This window comes from Cygnus olor, chromosome 5 (assembly GCF_009769625.2).
Source record: "Cygnus olor isolate bCygOlo1 chromosome 5, bCygOlo1.pri.v2, whole genome shotgun sequence".
Lineage (NCBI taxonomy): Eukaryota > Metazoa > Chordata > Aves > Anseriformes > Anatidae > Cygnus > Cygnus olor.
Window position 1 is genome coordinate 26,596,426 of NC_049173.1, and position 21,482 is coordinate 26,617,907.

Below are 21,482 nucleotides of genomic sequence, written 5' to 3' on the forward strand. Positions count from 1 at the left end.
TAGTCATATCAAAACATTATCCAGCTTGTGAGGCAAATGAAGGTCCCACAGAGCACAAATGTAGCAGATTTACAATTATACTCGCACAAGGCAGAAAAGTTCCCCTTACGGAAGTGACTTACAAATGGGATGTGTGATCAAAATGTTTGATGAAAAACACCTGAATGAATAGAGTACTATTTCGTACAATACAGGACCAAGCATCTACTTTGTATATAGAAATAATGAGGTATTACTTAAAATTGCAAAGAAACAAATTAGCATAAGAGCAAGTAAATACCTCTTAACTGATTGAAATATGTTAGCAGCTCTTAGAATGGCATTAAATCAACCAACTTGCTATCCTTTGCCTCTATGGTTATAATAGCAGCTGTGCAGTAATACTTTCACCTCCCAGAACAATTTGCATTTGCAAATTAGACTTTAATAGTTGTCAATAGTAGAAGTCCTAATGAAAGGTAAAGACTAGTATCAGTAAATAACAGAGTTCTGACAAAACCGTACCTGTGCCTTTTCATGGCTATTTTTGTGTGCTAATAGAGTTAATTGTCCAGATATTATCACACAGCTATATATTGACCATCAAAACTGTTTCCTCTCTTAATAGGTTGCTCAGGCAGAGACGCTTAAGAATTGCTGCTATGAACTACATGCATCCTTTTCAATAGCTGTGATGAAAGGTCACTGATGTTTGAACTACCTGGGTAGTTCTTTCTCTTCCTTGTCTGGAGTGAAGGAGTGAAAAATTCCATCAGACCTGTTGTTCTAGCCCAGTCAGTAGGACTTTCCATCAAGAGGCAGCAAACCAAGAAAGCATGTGCCAACAATACATGAATGATTGTTACACAGCTGGTAAAGGTCTTCCACTTTTACAGAACAGCAAAAATCATCCGGACTTATAAAGTTTTATATCCATCATCTTTCAAAAACAATAAACACACATCAGGTACCTATTTCTACATCAGGTTGCACTAATGAACACATACATATCAGAATTTATTAACATAGTGTAACCTTAATGTATTGTAACCTTAAATACTGTAAGAGGGCGACTGCAGGATATCACTGATTTTAAAACAAGGATGTACTTCTAGAACAGAAGCTCGAGGAGACAAGCTTATTTTGTACGCTGCTCTTTTGTCCTTTGGCTCCTCCTCGTGGCCTTCCCCAGGCACTACAGTTACCTGATTTCCTAAACCCTTCATCATCTCCTCTCAAATTCTCAACCTAGATTTAGCCATGTGCCCAGACAACAAAACAGCAAACTAGTCCAAGCAGCACCAACCGGTTTCGTGAAGACAGACACAGAAAGACAAACCTCAGTCTTCTATTTATTCCCAATGAAACTTGCTTCAACTTTTCAGGCTTCAAGTATACCAGACAGAACTTTTCTATGATGGGCAAGCACAAGAAATCTAAATAATGCAAGAAGATAGTCCAGGGAGTTGTTACTTTCTAGCCTTGTTTTACATAACCTCTCTTGGCTTGATGTAATTAAGTCTTCAGTTTAGAGCCCCAGATTGAAAGAATGTACCAAACATGATAGCTTCTATTCTCTAGCAACAGCTCAGATTTTCTTCTACACATTGTACTCTGGAGGGTCTACAAAGTTATTTCCCCACACTCCTTGAAAATGTTGTTCTCCTATAAAGCTCTAAGAGGGTTTTATAGACCCTTCTGTACATTTGAACTTTCCACTTAAGCACCTCTACCATGAGCCTATACCCACTTTTTTTTTCTTTAATCTTCTTTAAAGACACCAATTCAAATCTGTAGGCAATTGTCCTTAATTGTTCTCTTCCTGTACGGCAGCAGTAGTAGTAGTTTGGATATTCTAAAGACTAAATTAAACACGTGCAATGGATTGAAAATAGGACATGTTAATTGTTGATAACTTGACAGTCCAACTAAGCCTGTACAGGAACAGTGCTTCACTGTTCCTCCTCAATATGCCTATTCTTCTCACATTTGATTTCCATCAACAGCATTCAACTTAACTTCACTATCCCCTACCGTGTTGCAAACCAAGATTTATATTCTGCTTTCTAATGCAGCTGCATGGTTTTGTATATTGTATTCACTTCAATTGCTCAAGAACTGAAAATACTTTAAAAGTAGTTTTCATAAAGATGTGCCACGTGTATAGCTGAGGACAGCTCCTGCACAAGCTCATGATATGCAAGTATTCATTCTTTTGTTTGATTTTCACTGAAAATAATAGAATCCAACTTACCCAATCATTTTACAGATTAACTATATGCATAAAATGCAATATTGTAGTGAAAAGCATACCTACATACCTAAAGATTTTTCAGTATCCTCTCTATTTAGAATACGTGTACCATTACTAGTGCAGAAAATAGACATTATAAACTAAGTTACAGCATGCCTTATGTTTTATGTAGGTAATTATGCTCTTGTGCTAATAAGTTGTTCACTATCAGCTGTTAGCAGTCACCTTTTCAAACAAATGGCTGCCACTAACACATGGACGTACTTTGATTACCATATCTAATTTTTATGTCATCTAGGCAACAGAAATGGGTGTCTATTTACAATCCAAGCACTCAGCATACTTAAATCCATAATATACTCCCTTTCCTTAAAATAACAGTGAAAGATCTCACTGTATTTGCTAAACTGTGTATCAGATTTTAAGGTTTATCTGGCTTACACTTCTCAAGTGTACCTGTAGATTCCACCCATTTCAGACCTACACTGTGGACTGAGGTAGTACAAGAGATGACATAGGAAATTAAGATCAGGTAATAGTTGAGTTGGGGCAATATGGTCTGTCAGATACAACTATCTATGGCTATTTGAATTTCAATACCAGCACAGTTTTATTTACTATATATTACAAACTATTTTGATAACAGAAGAGCTGCTTAATTGGCAGTCCAGTATGCAGATTTTCAAGCTGTCACATATACTGAAGATTTCTACATACATGTTTTCATTTCTTTCATTGTTTATGTAAAGGAAAAGACTGATAAGACTTCTGGAGAACAATTTTTGTACAGAACTGACACCTTCAAAAATCTGAGCAGCAGCACCTCTACATTTTAGATGTTGCATTACAGTTATGTTACTGCTATAACTGTTTGGCATAGATAATTAGAAATTATTCAAATTAAGGAAATCTCATTACATACTGATAAAGGATCATTATGAAGAATTGGAAGAAATAGTCCATTCCTGTGTTGATAATCGCTTAATTTTATTTTACAGTATATTTGTGACATTTTATGTTACTATAACCAAAGATCAGGGTTGTTTACAAATATAATGGCTGCCATTTAATGTAAACAATTAAAAAGTGTCTCTACATATTAAAATTTTACATCATGATTTTATTAAATTGAACTACTCTTTGTGCCATCAGGTATTAGTGGAGAGGAACTACTTTAAGCAAAAATAGTTTTCAGAAGTTAGATGTAGAAACTGAGAAGCCTGAATAAGATTTTAAAAGACCACTCCCCCATCACTGTAAAAAGGAAGAAAGTAATCCTTTCACTGAAGTCGCAACTAATAGTCAACCAAGTCCATTTTTATTAAGGCTTCTTTACATATTATTGAATCCCATCATGCCTTTCATATTCCCAGCAGCACCTTGTTGAAATTGTCTCATCATTGACTGCAATCCTGCCATGCCACCTGAAGAAAATAAGTGAGAAGATGCATGCGTTAATTAGTTTTGAAGGACAGCTATCTTGCTTCTAAAGTACGTTTGGTGTAAGGAGGCCATCTCTGTAATATACAAACAACGCCCAATACTCAGCCAAGCTTAAATGGCTATCAAAATATGGACAACTAAGGAAGTAATTACATAAAGCTTAAAGTAGGTTTTAAGATGACCTTTGCATCAAGATCTAGACAAAGGAAAAAAAATTGAAGAAATCATCATTATCAGTTAAAAAGATTCCAGTATGGGAATCTTTAGTAAAGCTGTTCTTGTCAAAATTACTTATTTAAGGCAAAGCTTGGAAGGGGATGGAAGTTCAGGAATAGATTTGCTTCACAACAGACATGCTTGAAGTCACTGTACTATTTCCTCAGATGCTACTCCAATTGCTCATTTTGAGAGCTGAATCTAAATGAGCCCCCTTCCTAAATTCTATAATATTTCAAATAGATTACTGTAACAGGTAATCACCTAGTGAAGCTGTAAAACGCCGATACATACCCATATGATGAAGGACTCTTGGATCCATCATCTTTGCCATCTGTTGGTTCAGCTTGGCCAGCTGAGATGGGTTTACATTCTTGACATATCACCGCCTTCAAGAAAATGGAAGAAAAAGTGGATTAAAATACAAGGCTAAAAAAAACCGAATTTTACGTAATTTTTATATTCAAATCCATTCAAGTCAATGATCAAAAATTACTACATCAACTCCTTTGAGTAATTAAGGATCAACAGTCCCCTGTCCCGCCCACATAACAGACTACAGTGTCAGTATTGTGGTAGTGATGAACTCTACCTTGATAAAGCCAAAAATACATCAGTTTTCACCCCTAATTTACACATTAACATCACAAAGAACAGTATGGCTCTCACCAGTTAAATCAAAGAGCTTGCAAACATCATGAAAGTGAGTGAACTACAACTCAGTCCTCCTCTCCCACCACACCTCTCTCACCTTTCCCTTCTCCCAGCACCTAATCTACATTATGAGCTTCCTCTGTGTTCACATATCAAGTGACCTTCGCACTGAGTTAATAAGTGTTTTACTTTCTTTTACCTTTGAAGAGCCCTTTGATACCTCCCATCTTTTTCACCATCTGTGCAAATTTAGTGTATTGGGTCAAAAGCTCCTGGACATCTCTGGTAGAAACACCTGAACCTCTTGCTACTCTTTGGATTCTTCCTGGCTGCTTACTGAATACTTTGGCACCATCTGTACTGTCAAGTTCTGCAATTACAGCAGAGGAAGGAAAAAAACACTGTTAAAAGTAATGAAAACAAGTGCGTACTCTGGATTAAAACTAAATTCTCAGCACAAAAAATAGTTATAGAAGTGTCAACGCAGAATTGTACAGAAATAATTGAGACAGAATATTCAAAGGAATAGCACTGGCCTTTCCAGTGTCAATCACAGTGATAGAAAAAGTTGTCAGAATAAATTATGCTCTCAGCATACCTGCTGTAAGCCAGGCTAATAGGTTTAGCTCAAGGGTGAGAGCACACCTCTCCTGTAAGAGTTCTGGGTGGTTTAGAAACAGCACACCCTGAATTCCAGAGACTAGGCTATATCACTAAGTAAAATTGAGGGTGGAAGAAAGGTATGAAGAAAGATGATAATGACAGATTAAACACAAATCCAACTTTTTCATTTGCACATGTAACATTAATAAATTTTAGAAGCACAACTACACTACAAAAACAAAAACACATCAATTATCAATGGAATGCTTTGAAATTCCATCTGGTCTACACAAGAGAGCAGCAACAAGTTGTCAGTATATCTCTAAGTATTGGGACTTATTCAGAAAGTTTAAAGGCACGGGGATAAGTAACTGTAAGACTGATAAATGCTCTCTTCCCTCTTCTGTCATTTTAATTTTAGATGCTACCTTAGGTCCAACTTGTTTCCAAAAGAGATCTCTGTAAATAGGCTTGTTCAACAACTGAGAAGTGAAATACTGGCTGAAGTTTGTTTTACCTTGGTCATTCATACTGTCCATTATAGTCATCAATTTCTTTAGCCTTGCCATTGATTCTTGTTCATTGCCTTTACTCATGAAGTCAGTTCCAAAACCAGGGATCATACCCTAGTTTTAAAATGCAAAACAAAAGCTGTGTCAGAACAAGCAAATCTAACTTTAATTAAGCAGCCAGAAATACAGATAGCAAGTTTGAGTTCAGCAGGTATGTATCACAGTGGACCTTTTTGAAAAATATAAAGCACAGACTCTAGCACCAGTTTCACTGAAGAGTTTAAGTTCACAGCAGAAATTTGTCAGATATAAATGAAAATCTGATGAAGAAAACTGATTTTGGGATAACTAACCAAGATCTGACTGAATGGTCCCATTTCATGATGTTTGGAATTGTTCATACATATCTCTTAATGTAAACTGACCTGAAATACAACAAAAAGAGAAGATTAGCAAAGGTCACGCTAACATTTAGGTGTTACTTTCTCAACTATTTACCCTGTGAAAATAAAGAGCAACACTATAACTGCATAAAAACAGATAAGTAAACATCGTCTCTACTGTTAATACAGCTAGGCACACAAGATGGCACACACTCAAAGAGTTTTAAGCTGCTTAATCTGCAGTTCCAGCACTACCTGTCACTTGATGAAAAACATGACTATTACTTGCCTGACGCATTTATTAGAGTAAGAACAACCATTCTGCAATGTGCCACTTGAAACAATTACTTGTCTCTACACAGAACACAAGTTACGCAGTGGTCTGCATCTTGGAGAGAACCTGCCATGATTAGTTCATGGTAATACATCTGCTATTCAGGGAACAACTTACCATGTTTGAGCTTTTCTATGAGTGCTTCGTTATCATCCAGCTTTAACTCATTTACTTTATCTATCAATCCTTCAATATCACCCATACCTGGAAAACAAAACCAGCTCTGAAGTTAGCATTAAAAAATTACACTTTAACTTTCTATTATCAGGTTCAAAGTGTCTTATAAGTACAGTTGCATGTCATACATACCAAGAAGTTTGCTGATGAAAGGCTGCGTTTTGAACGGTTCAAAGTCGTCTATATGTTCACCAGTTCCAATAAAAATAATAGGACTCTTTGTAGCAGCAACTCTGCAGTAAAATATATATATATATGGAATGGTTATGGAATATGGAATATTATGTCTCAGACATCATCAGCACAACACAACGAACACATCAACTCAATCTCCTAAGTATCTTTTTTACTCCCAAAAATTATTAATGCAGAAACATCCAACATCGATTTAGGAGGGGTAGCTGGGAATAGCTGACAATATTTCTTTAATTAGTACTTTGTAAAATACAAACTCTGTTTCTTCGACACTCTGCTTTGACAAATCACCAATAGATACGTAAGTTGCATTTTCTTTGCCAATTTTCAGAAACTGGAGAGGATAGAAAGAAAATAAATTATGCCCATTCTACCCTAATGTTGGGAGGTCAGATGACACAGGTGTTGATTAATTTTTCTTCAGGGTCCCTCCTACAGACAATCTCATTTTCAACACAGAAAAAAAGCTTAGACATGAGAAAAATCAAAGCCTTTTCAGGAATCAGTCACTGACACTAGCTTTAATTGAACTCTGCTTCCAGTCTACAGAAAGTACAGAATGGCACAGCAGACAATGTATACGAGTACATGACAGCTGGAACCGCTTTTGGTATTTTTCATTTTACTCTTAAATTTAGCGTTCCATACTGTGCTATAAATAACAGCAAAATACATATGGCAGTTTAGGAATTCTAACACTTAAGATCCAAGTCGGACACACCTCAGCTCAATACAAAGCTGTATCATTCAAAAACAGTTGGAGATTAATCTAACTTAGAAGATAATACGGCATGTTCTAGTCAACAAGGATGTCAAGATACAGCACAGCACATAAGCCAAGAAGATGGAGTTCAGAAAGCATAACTGCAGACTTCATCTTTTTGACCAAGTTGCTGGACACTGAAAATTCAGAAACTTGATTTGCATCACAGCTTTAAGGCCTTAGATAGGACTAGCTAATTTTTTTTTTTCCCTTTCGAAAAATTATGGGCATTAAATGAGAAGGAAAAATTTTCAGGTAAGCCTTATCTATTAAGCCTCAAATTTGTATTTTGAATCTGATACGCAAGCTGCAACAATTGTTTTTTGCCTGTTCTCAGAAGACAGAATTCTGACGTGTGACAATACACACTACTGCACTGGAAGTACATCATAATACCCAATTCTGATTCCCACTGAATGTCAAAAGGTCCACTGAAATTAGGATAAAAATTTAACTGTTACTACTGAAATTTCTAGATTCCTTGTAATGTGACAGTGACACTTTCACAAGACAGGCTTCTGTGAGACACTAACACATTTCATGGTTGTACACCCACAGCCATACCTTGGACACACCTGTTATATCACAATACTTACGCACTAAGAGCGCCGCCTCCTTTCGCATGTCCATCAAGCTTAGTAACAATAACAGAAGCTACATCTACTTTGTCTTTGAAAGCTTTAGCTTGAGCTTCACAAGCTTGGCCAATGGAAGCATCCATCACATAAACAATGTTATCCGGTTGCTAGGAGGAAAAGAAGAGAAATTTGTTTCCTGCTTTCTTGGACTGCGTTGCTGCATTATGTTCAGTAGCAGAACTCACTGTAACACTGTTCTATGAACAGTATGGTCTAAGGACCATTTGAAACCCTTCTGCTGTGCTACTATTTGTGAAAAACTTATCTACAACACAGAATATTAAACTTTAATAGCTTTACAGCTTTTATTTATGTTTGAATGATTTTAGCTAGTACCCTGAGCCAGTAAGCTAAATAGCATCTACAAGCAATGAACATCTTCCATTTGGTTTTACATTAAGAGCTTTATGATGTCCATTTCTCTGAAAACAGGTTACCGTTAACAGGAGTTGCGTGGGAACTGTCACATTGTTATGCGAGATCACAGAATCAAAAAACTAGCCAAACTTTTTAAAACTCACATGAGAAACACCAGCTTCATTTACATACCCAAGCTGATGAACGTTCTCCAATCATCTTTTTTGTTTCAGGGCAAACATTCATAACAACCACAGAAATGTAGTACACAGCTACAGAAAAGAACCAGTGTGGTCTGATTTTATCTAGTTTCTAATGCAAAGACCCCAAAAGGGAAAGTTAAAGCAGTAAAACTGCAATCTAGTTATACACAAGCACCCTTGAATTACAGATCCAAGAATTAAAACCGACACAAAGCTGATCAAGCAATGATCATCCAGTCTAGTTTATTCATATCAGTTTGTAATGTCTAACACATTCTAGGTGTTAGACGTGCTGACCCGTTCCAGAAGACAGAAAACCACACAGAACATTGGGAGATGAGCAATGATTTGTACTCAAATTATTCTAACAAATGTTAATGTGTTTCTTGAAACTACTCACAATGGCATTAGCAACTTGTAACATCTCTTCAAACAAGGAGTCTTCCTGTTTGTGACGTCCACTGGTATCAACGATGATTATTTCAAAGTTTTCATTCTTAAATTTCTCAACACCTTCTGAGGCAATAATTACAGGATCCATTTCTGTGTAACTGATCACAAAGATAAACATCAACATGTATGCAATTCCTTATCCTTAAACTAATTAAGGATTTTATTACTTGACTGTGAACTTATTAAATCTACCTAGATTTCAAGATGGACTTCCTTTATATCAAGCCAAAACTGATTCAGATTATGCTTCCCTAAGCCATTTACCCTTGAAGTCCGGTGAACTGAAGCACAAAGGACTGTCTCACCTGCTGAAGATCATGCTAGATTCTTCCAGCCTTTCTCGGAAGGAAGTTGTAACTAGGCACCTAGACAGTGCACCTCCAACAAAGCTGGAGCTCATACAAAAGTTTAATAAAAACTATATTAGTTCTACTGCTGCCACTACCTGACAAAAATTAAGGGCCAAAAAATCACATCTTTTGATCTGTAAAGATGCTAAGTGGATTATTTCCTGAAAACCTCAATCTGTCTGGTAAAGCCCTGTAAACTTGCAAGCTGAGAGAACATTTAGGGGATTATCTCCAGATGCCTGATCTCTTTTAACACTCACTCTACCTGCTACTACTGACAGACAGAATACTGAGCTAGACAGGTATTTCATCTCATGAGAGCAAATATTTTAATAGCCTATTAGTTAGGCAACACTGAATGGGACTTTGTGGGAGATGTTCAATAAGGAACAATATCTCGTTATAATTGAGCTGTTCTTCAAACAGATTCTGAAAGATACTTACCTCCCATAAAAGGGAATTCTTGCTTTTGTGGCGTTCTGCTTTAACTGGTCAAAGCGCCTGTAAGACAGGTATGGTCAGGGGGCTATTTAAAAAAAACAAAACTAAGAGAAAGAACCATATCGTTAGAAGCTGTTTATATTACCTGCTCTATACGTGTCTGCACATATTAAACACGTCTTCCAACCTTTCCTCTGGTAGAAGTATGCTAACTGTTAAAAGAAATTCAAACAAGTAGTTACACCAAAATCCCACTAGAAAGCATGGCACTATGTGTAACAGCTGACTCGTACATACTGAGGACACAAAATCAAGCCAGCTTCCTATAACCGAGACCACCTAGTAGCACTGTGCAAGTATCAACTTGTTAGCACATTAGAAAAGTATGTTATATAAATGATTAACATGGTTAGATGAAAATGTTGCTCAACTCTGCTTCTGATTTCAGTTTCCTGAGCTAGGAATGGCTACAAATAGCCTCTGTTCCTGTTTTGTTAACTCCTAGATTCTGCAGATGGATTAGCTTTCAGAAACTACCCAAAGCTGTACTGCAACGTGAGCATTTCTTTGTTTCTTCCCTTCCAGAGGAACAAGATATTTCATTGCAAGGATGTGTTTTAAAGCAATGGATGGAAGCCTACTGCCTTGTAATGCTTGTAAGCTTTGCTAGTACAACTACATTCACAGAACATTTGATTCACCCAAAGACAGACTTCCAAAATACGTTTGTCTGTCTATATAAGCACTAGGAAAGTCTTATGAAATCAAAGCAGTGATATATTCTGAATATAGTCTGAATATATTCAGAATATATCACTATATATTATAATATCAGAATTCTATATATTCAATTCAGAATATATCAGAATTCAAATATAGTCTGAATCTCCCAGAGAGCAGATGACCAAAAAAAGAAAAGAAAATACACAACATACATCAGTAGTCTTCTTCCACAGTATGATTTTTTCCTTCTCCAAAACCATTGTAAATATGGTTAAGTTACAACTGCTCTGAATTGTGCCTTTTTTTTTTCCTTGAGGATATAAATCTAAATTTCCTCAATAACTCAGGGCTGGAACAGATTTCCACCACCCATTCATGCTCAGCTGAGACACCTAATACAGAGGCCCAATTTCTACTTGTTCCCTAAGTAGGTAATAGAATGAGAAGGTTCTACTCAGAGTACATCTTAAATCCAGGAAGTACAGAATGGAAGAATCTGTGATCCACATACAAAATTCCTTCATACGAGTTTAGTTTTGAAAAAAATCTTGACGGAAGTCCTGAACCATAAATAGTCTCAAAAGAATTATTACTGAACATTCATCTCATCACAGAATCCCCCTCAACAGAAGTATTTCTACAAGTAATCAGTCAGTACTTTCCTAGCGGATATAAAGCAGCATGGGTCACAAGCCAAGTCTACGTAACATGTCCAACCACACCCTCCTTCCCAAGCAAAGCAAAACACACAACACAAACAGGTTCGTGCAAGTTACCTTTGACACAGGTTGTTGTTTTACGCTTCCTTGCAAGCCAACAAACATGATAATGTTCTGTTTCCTTTGGTAGGTGTCCATGCTTTGACTCCAGGATCTACCAGCTATAGACAAAGTATACTGCGTGTTGCAGATCTGAATTTCAGAAGCACAGAACAGTCAGTGTCACATTCCATGGAGAAAGACAATTTTTTTTGTGTATATCTGGGTCTTAATTTGGCTTAGTACTGCTTACTGGTTTACAAGAACAGCCACAGCCCACGCAAGAAATCTGTAGTATATGGTGTTAACCTAACCATTCTGTAACAGTAACAGTGCTTCTTTCTAAGGCCAAGCACTAAAGTCAGGGTGGCCTGCATATATGGCACAAATACTACAATCAGCACAGCAGAAACATGACCTCCACCCCACCACCACTGCACTAGATGGACCTCTTATGATGAGAGCCCTACACTACAGAAGACTTTTCTGGGTTAGTGCCTCACTTCTCAGTGAGTAGAAGGTGCATACATTCCAGGGAGATATCCATGGGTGAGCACCGACTACAGAACAAAATGCTACACCGTTAACTGGCAAGAGGACAGAATACTGGTATCCGGGCAATGACTTGACCAAGCAGGCAGGTTAGAATTGCGGTAGAGAAACTGCCTGGTTGTTACTTATACTTTTTAAAGTAGCTTTAACAATCTTCATTAAGGTAGAGCAAAGGCTTGTTTCTGGGACAATCCGAATACAGTAGTCCACAAGTTTGTAGGCCATTACCCTTACTTCATCTTCACATTTCAATTGAAGAGTAAGCATAGCTGAACTTGAAGGTACATTGAGGTTAGTCTGACAGAGATGCCCTGAAAGTACAGTTCTGATCAGAAAAATACTGTTTGCATAGTAAATAGCATTAGAGCAGAAAACATGACAACCCAGATAGGCAGAACCTCTGTTGGAACCACATGGTAACCTTAAAGCTTAGCTTGCTACTGTAGCGCTCGCACAACAGGCTGTACAAGAAAACCAATGTAATTAAGGAATTTTGAAGTCCTACTTTAACAAGTTCCTTAAAGACAGCGTGCTGAATCATTTTCCTTTTGTTAGGCCAGATGCCATCTCTTCAAGATCAATTGCGGACCTGAGTTGAAGAAAACAGTTTTAGTAAAACCAAAGCCATGAAATACGTAGTATAACTTAAAGCATCCTAATATAACTTAAAGCAACCTAATAATAGTGAAGTCTCTGCGACTGCAGTGGCACTCTGATATTTGCTTTGAGTTTTCGGTTAGTGCACATTCAAGAAGTGACATACATTAGAGCATTGCTTCTGTATGCAGGATGAAACATGTTTCTGGAATATTTGTCTTTCAGACTTGCATATACTTGAGTACACATCTGAAAATAGCCAAGGTACACAGTCCTGGTCACATGCACGGATCTTTATATCCGGCACAAACAAATGAAGATGAGGTGTCTAGGCAGCAACAAAGAGCTTGTTTACTCGTCCACTGAACTGACATCAGTTTTCAAAACAAGTGTACAACAGCAAAGACTGGCTAAACTTGAGGAAGATTTCTTTGATGGAGCTGGCAAGACATTTATTTTAAACTAAATATTTCTGTAAAGTGAAAATAGGGGTTTACAGGTGAACTGGGTATGTCTAAGAAAACCATAAGCAAGTTGGTAGTTGCTCTCTTCTGTAACCTCAAGTTACAACTTTTACAACATTAAAAGTTAAATTTGTTTTGATTATTTGACTTACTTGACATTTTCTCTTAGTTGCTTCACAAGTTTAATATTAACATCAGCTTCCAGTAGTGCTGTACATACTTCTTTTAACATAGCATTTAAAACCTTTGGAGTATAAAAGAGAAATGCTTTTACAATCCACAGCATTGACTAGCCCAGTATTAGTTTCAAATAAGAATGTGAAAGTGTATTTATGATCTAGTAAAGGTTTTTATGAATTAAATGCATGTGGTACCATTATTATATCAAGTGCCACATAAGGTCTGCACATTTGTTCGTTTGCAAACCAAATTTAAATCTGAAAGAGAATGGAGGCTCCTAAACTTGTAATATTCAAACTACAAAGTAATGCAGAATGCTTCCTGTTGCATTAAGGAGGATGGCAGCTTGTATGGTAGCAATACTTCCTAAGCTTCCCTACAGCTACTCCTCAAAAACAACTGCAACAGAAAGCCACAAAAGAATTTAACGCAATCTTGACAAACAGAAGTATTCCCCCAATACAAGGTGGTCACACTATCACGTTTTCAGCAGAAACTGGTATGTTGCTCTGTGGCATGGCTTTGAGGCAAACAGGTGCCTCTGAAACCCAGATTAGCTGTTTTAAGACTTGTCACTTTGAAAAATCTGTAACAGAAAGATTTTTTTTTTTTTTGAAAGTAAAACCTGAGTAGGTGGCCTCATTTGCACAGCTTGAGCTCTTGCAGCGGAAAAATCTGCATTGCTGAATAAATGAATTGGGCTATATTTGACTCAGTTAAAGGTCTGTTGTCTCCTAGCTTAAGACTTATTAAAACTTTTCCCCTGTGCACAAGTTCTAGAGCTATGCCAACTCTACAACCCTTGATAAGCTTTCTTTGTAGTTTAAGCCACGAACCATATCTTCCCACCTGAAAAGTTTCTAGCAATTTATTTACTCAATGGCAGTTCTAAACCATCACATCTGTTAGTTTTCATCTTGCTTTTCAGTCTTTGCAACAGAACACACTTATTTATCATTTCATGTTTGATTTTTTTTTTAAATACAAACTCTACCAAGTCAAGCAGCTTCCAGAACCACACACACGCTGGCTAGAATAGAAAGGCAGTAACCACAACAATCCTCACATTTCGGAGAGCAGAATTTACATTGAAAGCTATTTCTCCTTCCACGCTCCAACTTCTAACAACCTAATACACATCCACAGTATAGCTGAACACAAAAGTTGGAACACTGTACAGTCTCACCCCGCACATCCCAACCAAACGTAGGTGCAAATTGCCTCTTTCAGCGTTCTCCTCCTCAGGACACCACTGTCCAGGAGTACAGCCACCAGGCTCCGTGACCCTGGGACCATGGGACCCACAATCTCTGAGGCCTAAATGTAGCTCTGCCTTTTCGCCGTACTATCAGGGGTTATAAACCTCTAGCTAGAAATGTTACTTGAAAGAAAAAAAGAGCCCAGGGATTACATTGACCCACTTCAAGCCTCTCATCAGCCTTATCTATTAGAACTTTGCCTTCTAGACGTTACAGAGGCATCACATAGGTGTATTACAAACCTCTTCATTGATGATCGTAGCATTGCTCAGTGAGCGCAATGCCGAGGTTATTTTTCTTCCGAGATCTGCTAGAACCATTTTGGCGGCTTCAGGTAGAACTTCAAAGAGAAGAATCTGGAGAGGGAAAAAAAAAACAAAAAAACCACACACAATTAAAAAATAATGTAAAAAACGAATTGAAGCTATGCCTTCACAAATGAATTATTCCAGTAAATACTGGGTTAAGAAGTCAGCTTCGCACTCCAAAAAGCAGGCAAGTTTCACTTTGCCAAGTTATTTTTAGCAAATACTGGCCTGAAGTTAATTTCAGGCTATCCTGACGGCCTACTTAAAAGCAGAAGCACCCTCCTGCAATTAGGAGGCATTTCGCTCTCCGGTGTGCCTGCGCGCCAGATTCACCAGGAAAAGCACCGCTCAGGCGGCCTTCCAGACACCTTCCCGTTCCACAGCCGCCCAGGCCCAGGCCCAGGCCCGCCGGCGGGCCGGCAGCAGGCCCAGCGCCCCTGACCCGCCGGGCTGAAGGGCGGCCTCCCTCCCGGCGCCGCCCCTTTCCGTAAGCAGCTGGCGGCGCTCAGGCTTCACCCGGCAGCCGGCCCCAGCCCCGGCGCAGCTAACCAACCGCTCGCTGCGAGGCACGCCCGTCCCCGCAGCCCCCCGGACCCCTTCCAGCGGCCCCGCCACAGGAGCGGGGCACGCAGCGAGGCCGGCCCGGGGCGGCGTCCGCGGGCACTCACCGGGCCGGGCCGGGCCGGGCCGGGCCTGGCGGCGCTGCGCAGGCTCCGCGCTCCGGCAGCGGCGGACGCTCCCCGCCGACCGGCGAAACGTCACCACTCGCCCTCACCCCCGGCGCGCTTCCGCCGCCGGGGCACCCGCCAGCCGCCGCGTTAAGGTCGTGCCGCACAACGGCGCGCCCGCGCCCCCGAGAAATCCCGCGGGACTGCGCCGCTCCACCTTAAGAGCAGAGGGACACGCAGCGCGGCCGGCAGGGGAGGGGCCGGGGAAGGGCGGCCCCGGACGCGCGCAGCGGGGCTTCATGGCCGGCCTCTGCGCATGCGCGGCAGCGGGGTGGGCGTGGGGGGTGCGCGAGGCGCAGCGCCCCCCGGCGGCGGCGCTGTGGTACTGCGGCTGGCGAGGCTGAGGGTGGGGGGGTTAGGTGGTGGTGGCTGTAGTGAGTGTGTGTGAGCGTATACGTGTGCGTTAATTGTGCGTGTGTGTGTGTGCGCGCATGTATATGTGCACATATGTGTGCCGGGGGTGTGTGTGTGTCCCCGCACCTGTCTGCCTGTGGTACTGGTGCGTCCCCTCGTCTGCAGACCTGGGTGCAGCGCTTGCTTACTGTAAATAAACGTGTAAATACACATAAATACAGTGGTTTTCTGCCACCCTGCGCGTTCCGATTTAAAAGTGTGGCTGAATTTCACATGCAGTCACATTGCTTCATGAACTGCACGTGCGAGCCCATTTCAGTGAGGAAACGTGCACGTGCTGTTATACCCGCTCTGAGGCCGTCACCCTGCTTCACCTCTGCCAGGAGCAGTCCTTAGCCAGCAGTACAGTTTATGTACACAGTACAAATGACGTATTTTTGTCAGTTAATAACTTTTTGATTTTTGTTTTTATGCTGACTTCCAAAAATCCTCACAGACGGGTAGTTTCTGTGAAGGACATATATGATATACTCCTACTTTTCCTCAGATTATGATCTTTCAAATGCTTTTATTTATTTATTTATTTTAATGATCTAGGTCTGTGCCTAGTCTTTCAATGAAAGGAGATTTATATTTTTGCTTCACATCTACTCTTTGTGATGAAGATACAAACGAAGGTGTAGGTCGGGTTCTGAATTTTGAACTGTGTCATACTCGATACATCTGAGTAATCTTCATCCTTCAGTTTTTGTATGTGCTGATTTCTGTTGCCTCACTATGTACATCATCTTGAAACTAACATAATGTATTTTCTGGTCGCCATTCAATGGCTTTTTAGCTCCAATGCTGCAGATCAGAGCACAGCGTAGACAGGATGTGTATGATCTGATAATATTAATAATAACTGTAATTTATGTTACCTTTCTCTTTTTCAGAAAACAAAATCATTCATATTTAACGTACTGTCTGAATGCCATTAATTTATTTTCTGAGAAATGAAATTACACTTTGGGCATCTGCGTTTTCAGCATTTCCTTACAGCTTGTGATTGTATTTTGCCAAGATTGAAACTATAGGCAACCTATGTGTGTCATTTGGGACATGTTGGACTTAGACTAATTTTATTTCCCAGATTGCCAGGTTTGTGGAGAAATTTAGAGCCTATAAAATTTGGTCTCATGCTACTGCCTGTAGAAACTACCAGTTTCTGCATCTATTGATTATGGTGTTTAAGCAAAATGATTAACATTTGCGCAAGGTAGCGCTGTAGTCATTAGAACTGGTCGGACAGAGGACTGTGAGGCACTGAGGTTTCTGAGTTATGGCACTAAGTTACCATATCCCTGTACCACACGGAAATAAAAGCCCAGTCTTTGGCAACAGAGGTGGAGGAAAGAAACAAGTCTATAAGGAAAAAAAAAAAGGGGGTGGGGGATAGAGGAATAGCATTCTGAATGAAGAGAACAGTGAAAGTAAACAAGAATGGGATTTATGGAAACAAAAATGGCACCCTCACAAAGTTGTTTTTCTGTGGTGTGTGGGTTTTTCCCCCCCTCCTAGTGCCATCCTATTCCCGTCTCTGTCAAGATGTTGTTGAGCTTATAGTCTTACTTCCAGCTGAGGAAGACTGGGCAAGATTCCAGTGTTAGTTATAGGCAGGATTTTTCCCTCTCAAACAGTGTACATGCAGCGTTACAGTAAAGCCGTAAAAGTGGTTGCCCTTTAGGATTTGTGTTGTCACAAAATCAGCCGTATTTTTTCATTTTAACTTAACTGATGTTTTCTGATTGATTCACGTGCTACGTGCATGGATTGAAATCAAAACTTTTCCATGGAAGAGCCAAATTACTTTTTAATAAAAGAAGTTGTCCACGGTAAAGACACATATGTACATGGGGCTAAGAGAACATTGTACAGGCTCTCACTCTAATGCTTTCTGACTAATCTTTCTCAGTAATTATGGGAATGTAAGCGTGTGTAAGATCCTATTCATTTTCCCAGCAGAGAACAAAATAACTAGTCATACTTTTTTTGTTGGTCTCGCAAATTTTAGAAATTCCAAATCTTTACGTATGATGGAAGAAGACGTTACTGTTCGAAGGCAGCTGCTTAGCAACGCTGCTTCGCTGTTTCGCAATCAGCCAGCTCTTCCCACACACTGCAGTGAAATGTACGTCATTTCACGGTGACTTGCATTCCAGTTTTTCTTTTGAGTTACTCTTAGATCTCAAAGAAAATGAAACAATAAGAGTTGGAAAGAATAACAGGAACCTTTGGTCTCTTAACTGAACTTTTTTTTTTTATAATAGGATGATTAATGCTTTAATATCCTTCTGCAATAACCATGTTCCAGAAGTTCTGGCTAAGAAAACTTGGGTGAAGCCCAAGAGCTAATTCAAACCACTTGGGGAAACCCCCCTGAAGATCCCACTTGGTTGGGTCCCAGCATTTGATGTATAGCTTCCATATAAATGTGTGCATGCACATTTTTCCTAACGCTCTTCCACTGCCCAAACTCTTAAGAGTTTTCAATAGCAGAAGAGGTTGCATTTGGGTAAGAATGGGTGCTGGAGAAGACGGGCGATGCGAGCAGAGTTGGTCAGGCTCTGATCAGGCTCCCGTATCTCTACATTAACGGAAGTACGGGAATCAGAGGAAGTAGCTCCAGGAATACTAATTTCAAGATTGAAGTGACCAAACCACTCTGCCTACTGGCAACTACTGAGCATCCTTGCTGTACTTGGAGCCTTAATGCAGATTACAAAAGCCTGTCTCTTGATTCGTGTCAGTGAGTGCAGATAAGGTGATAAAAAGACCCTTTATGATTTTTCATGTACTGTCATGGGATCTAAGACAAATTTTTTAAAAGTATTTTTTCAGCAGGGCTAGTACAAACTAATACTAGCTTCTTTTTTTTTTTTTTCCTCCTCAGTTGTATAACAGTAAAATAAAACAATCTTATAAGCTTTTCCATTTTATACATTTCATTAGAAACATTTAAATTTGAAGCTAAGATTTCAAAGTGATTTTCTAGGTTGAAACGCCAATTGCTCATAGAGTGATGTGTTATTCAAAACAGTCATTGAATAATAAACCCTCACAAATCCTCTAAGTTAAAGATAAGCAACATATAATTAAGTATTTTTTTTCTCTTGTGGATTCACTTGTAAACCAGCTTGTTAAGAGACTGATGTAGAATTTAGTCCTGTGACTCGGAAGTTGAGGTCAGTCAGTGCCGTAAGCTCAGGCTTTTAGCAGGCGGTGAAGGAGGGGTGTCTGACAAAATTAACTTCACCAGACCATGGTAGACATGCTCCTTTAGTACAGTGGTCTGCATATGGAGAAGAAACTTCTCATCACGCTCTCAGGAACAGACCGAGTTTGTCCAGCTTACATTATGTACTTTATGACTTGGGCTTTGCTGTGTTCCCAGACAGGCCAGGTAAAACTAGCAGATGGTGGTTTTCACAAGACAAGAATAGGACATAGTATAAAATAAGAAAATAACCTGAATTTCTTACAGGGAACGGTCTTTAATGTTTCTTTTCAGTACTGTTGTCGCTGCAGGTGGAATGAGGCTCTTTAGAAGGATAAAAGCATGGGTTTCTGCAATGTAACAAGTATAGGCATAGGCGTTTTTTGTGTGTGAAAAAGCAATTTAGTACAAGGCTTATTACCCAAATGGGTAGAATCTATCCAAGTAGAATATCATTGCAAAAGAGATCAAAATAGTGTTGCAAAGCCACATTAACAGGAATGTAGTTTATTAAAATGATGCCATACCAAAAATCTTTTTCACTACTCTGTTGCTTGGTAAACCTGTCATGTGATGAATCACCAGTTTTAGGAAGTGGCGTTAATTTTCTTTGTTACTCTCAGTTGAGACAACTGATACTGCTGCGGGAAAGAAATCTCAAGAATACCAAGTACTTCTAAGTTGTTAGTCACTGAAACTTAATAATGGTGGTGAAAACCAATGATTGTAAAATAGGCGTGTGAGTTAACTAGCTTAAAATTTAACTTTGAAGTTTCTTTCAATTTATGAATGAAGGGAACTAATAAAATAGTCTCTGGTTATATTTATGTTGGAAAAAAAAAAAAAAAAAAGTTGTTTTCTTTCTACCAATGGCTAGTTATGCTTAGGGGTAGAAAAGGTATTTGGAGTTCCTGAAGAACCTGGTATACTGAGGTCACAGATTGGTTCTGAAATTGTTGGTCAAAATTGGAGCTAGTAATGTTTTAGGGATGTGGGACTTCTTCTTTGACCTGCTTGTCCAGTATCCTTAAAGCACACTGAATGGTTAAATTAACTCTGTATCAAGTAACATAGGTGTTAGTGTTTGCTTTTTGCTCCTGTGAGCCTGAATATACATCTCGAAAACCATACGGTGCTGGCTGATACTGCAAAATCCTCACCTTTCCACATGACATGTTATCTTCTGTTGTCATTCGGAAATCGTAGATTCTGCCACGCATTTCACAGTGCCAGGATGTTTAGATGTTGGATAGCAGTTCTTTCTATCCCGTGTCAGGCTTTGTGATGTTTTCCTAGCTTGTGTTATATTTGCTGTAGAAAGACTGAGCAGCACCAGGGTGTTAATTAGGTTTTTGCAATGTGTTGATCAAATGTTAGAAATGCACGTTGAGTAGATCCAGTGGAACCGGTTTTTGAAGTAAAATACAAACACTAATGCTCTCAGACTTCCTCCATAAACAAATGATTGTGATTCATCTCGCAGCATTTCATGAACTGTGCAGTTCTTTCCTGGTTAGTTGTCTGCTCTCTGAATGCAGGGTTTGTCTTGCACACTCTGCATTTCAGATATATATAACAGGCACTAAAACGATAGCAAAAAATAGTTTTCTATTTTTGTTTCTTCTTTGAAGATCCTTGTAAGGTGATACTGAGATTCTCAGGAGCGAACAATTTGTTAAACACCAGGGTGGAGTTGGTAAAACTGCAGCAGTCTGAGGCAGAAATACAGATTTTCATATTTGGCACCTGCGTTCTGTACTTGATGGCAATCTATAAATATTTACATACTGCAAAAGTAAATGAGTTATTGCGGGAGCTGCTGCTGTTTCTTGCTTTGACAGGAACGAGGTGACTCTCGGGGTGTGAGTTTAGTCAGGGGCTAACCACGCAAGTGCAGAGCGCTCCTCGTGCGGCTTCTGCCGCAGCTGCCATTTTGTCATCTTGGGAGGAGCGTGCTCAGACCTCCTCTTTTTTTTTGTTGCTGAATGCCTGTGCTTGCAAAACTACTTGATAGTTGGAAAGGAGCGCTTCTTTGGCCATTCGTTTTTCGGAAGTTTTTCATTTGAGCTGCTTAGGTGTTTTAAGGAGATTTGGGTTAGGACCCATTTCATACAGAGCATCCACGGGAGCTTTTGTACGGCATCATTTGTTTCCTACGAGGAGCTCAGAGGGCCCCGTACGAGACGTTCAGTGTTGTGACAAGCATTGTACGGACGGGAGTCACGGCAGGGGAGGGATATTCCAGGATCTGAGGAAGGTGGGGGTGCTGCCTGTCTTCCACCGTGGTGGAGCTGCGATATTGCACACAGCCTGCAGGGCTGCTCACCGCTGCCCCTGGCCAGAAAAGG

The 21,482-nt window shown here is 39.6% G+C and overlaps 1 protein-coding gene across 1 annotated transcript; it reads right to left on the reverse strand.

The window, feature by feature from the left end:
- Window positions 1–3,199: 3,199 nt before the first annotated feature.
- On the reverse strand, window positions 3,200–15,619 carry SRP54 (signal recognition particle 54). The gene is given in 20 exon segments (XM_040560022.1): window positions 3,200–3,657; window positions 4,187–4,270; window positions 4,273–4,281; window positions 4,746–4,916; window positions 5,667–5,775; window positions 6,015–6,045; window positions 6,047–6,086; window positions 6,496–6,582; window positions 6,688–6,788; window positions 8,110–8,258; window positions 9,112–9,262; window positions 9,959–10,013; window positions 10,098–10,167; window positions 11,455–11,516; window positions 11,519–11,558; window positions 12,494–12,543; window positions 12,546–12,577; window positions 13,202–13,293; window positions 14,731–14,844; window positions 15,465–15,619. Coding segments are annotated over 19 exon segments (1,503 nt in total). The 5' UTR covers window positions 14,809–14,844; window positions 15,465–15,619; the 3' UTR covers window positions 3,200–3,565.
- Between the last annotated feature and the right edge of the window lie 5,863 nt (window positions 15,620–21,482).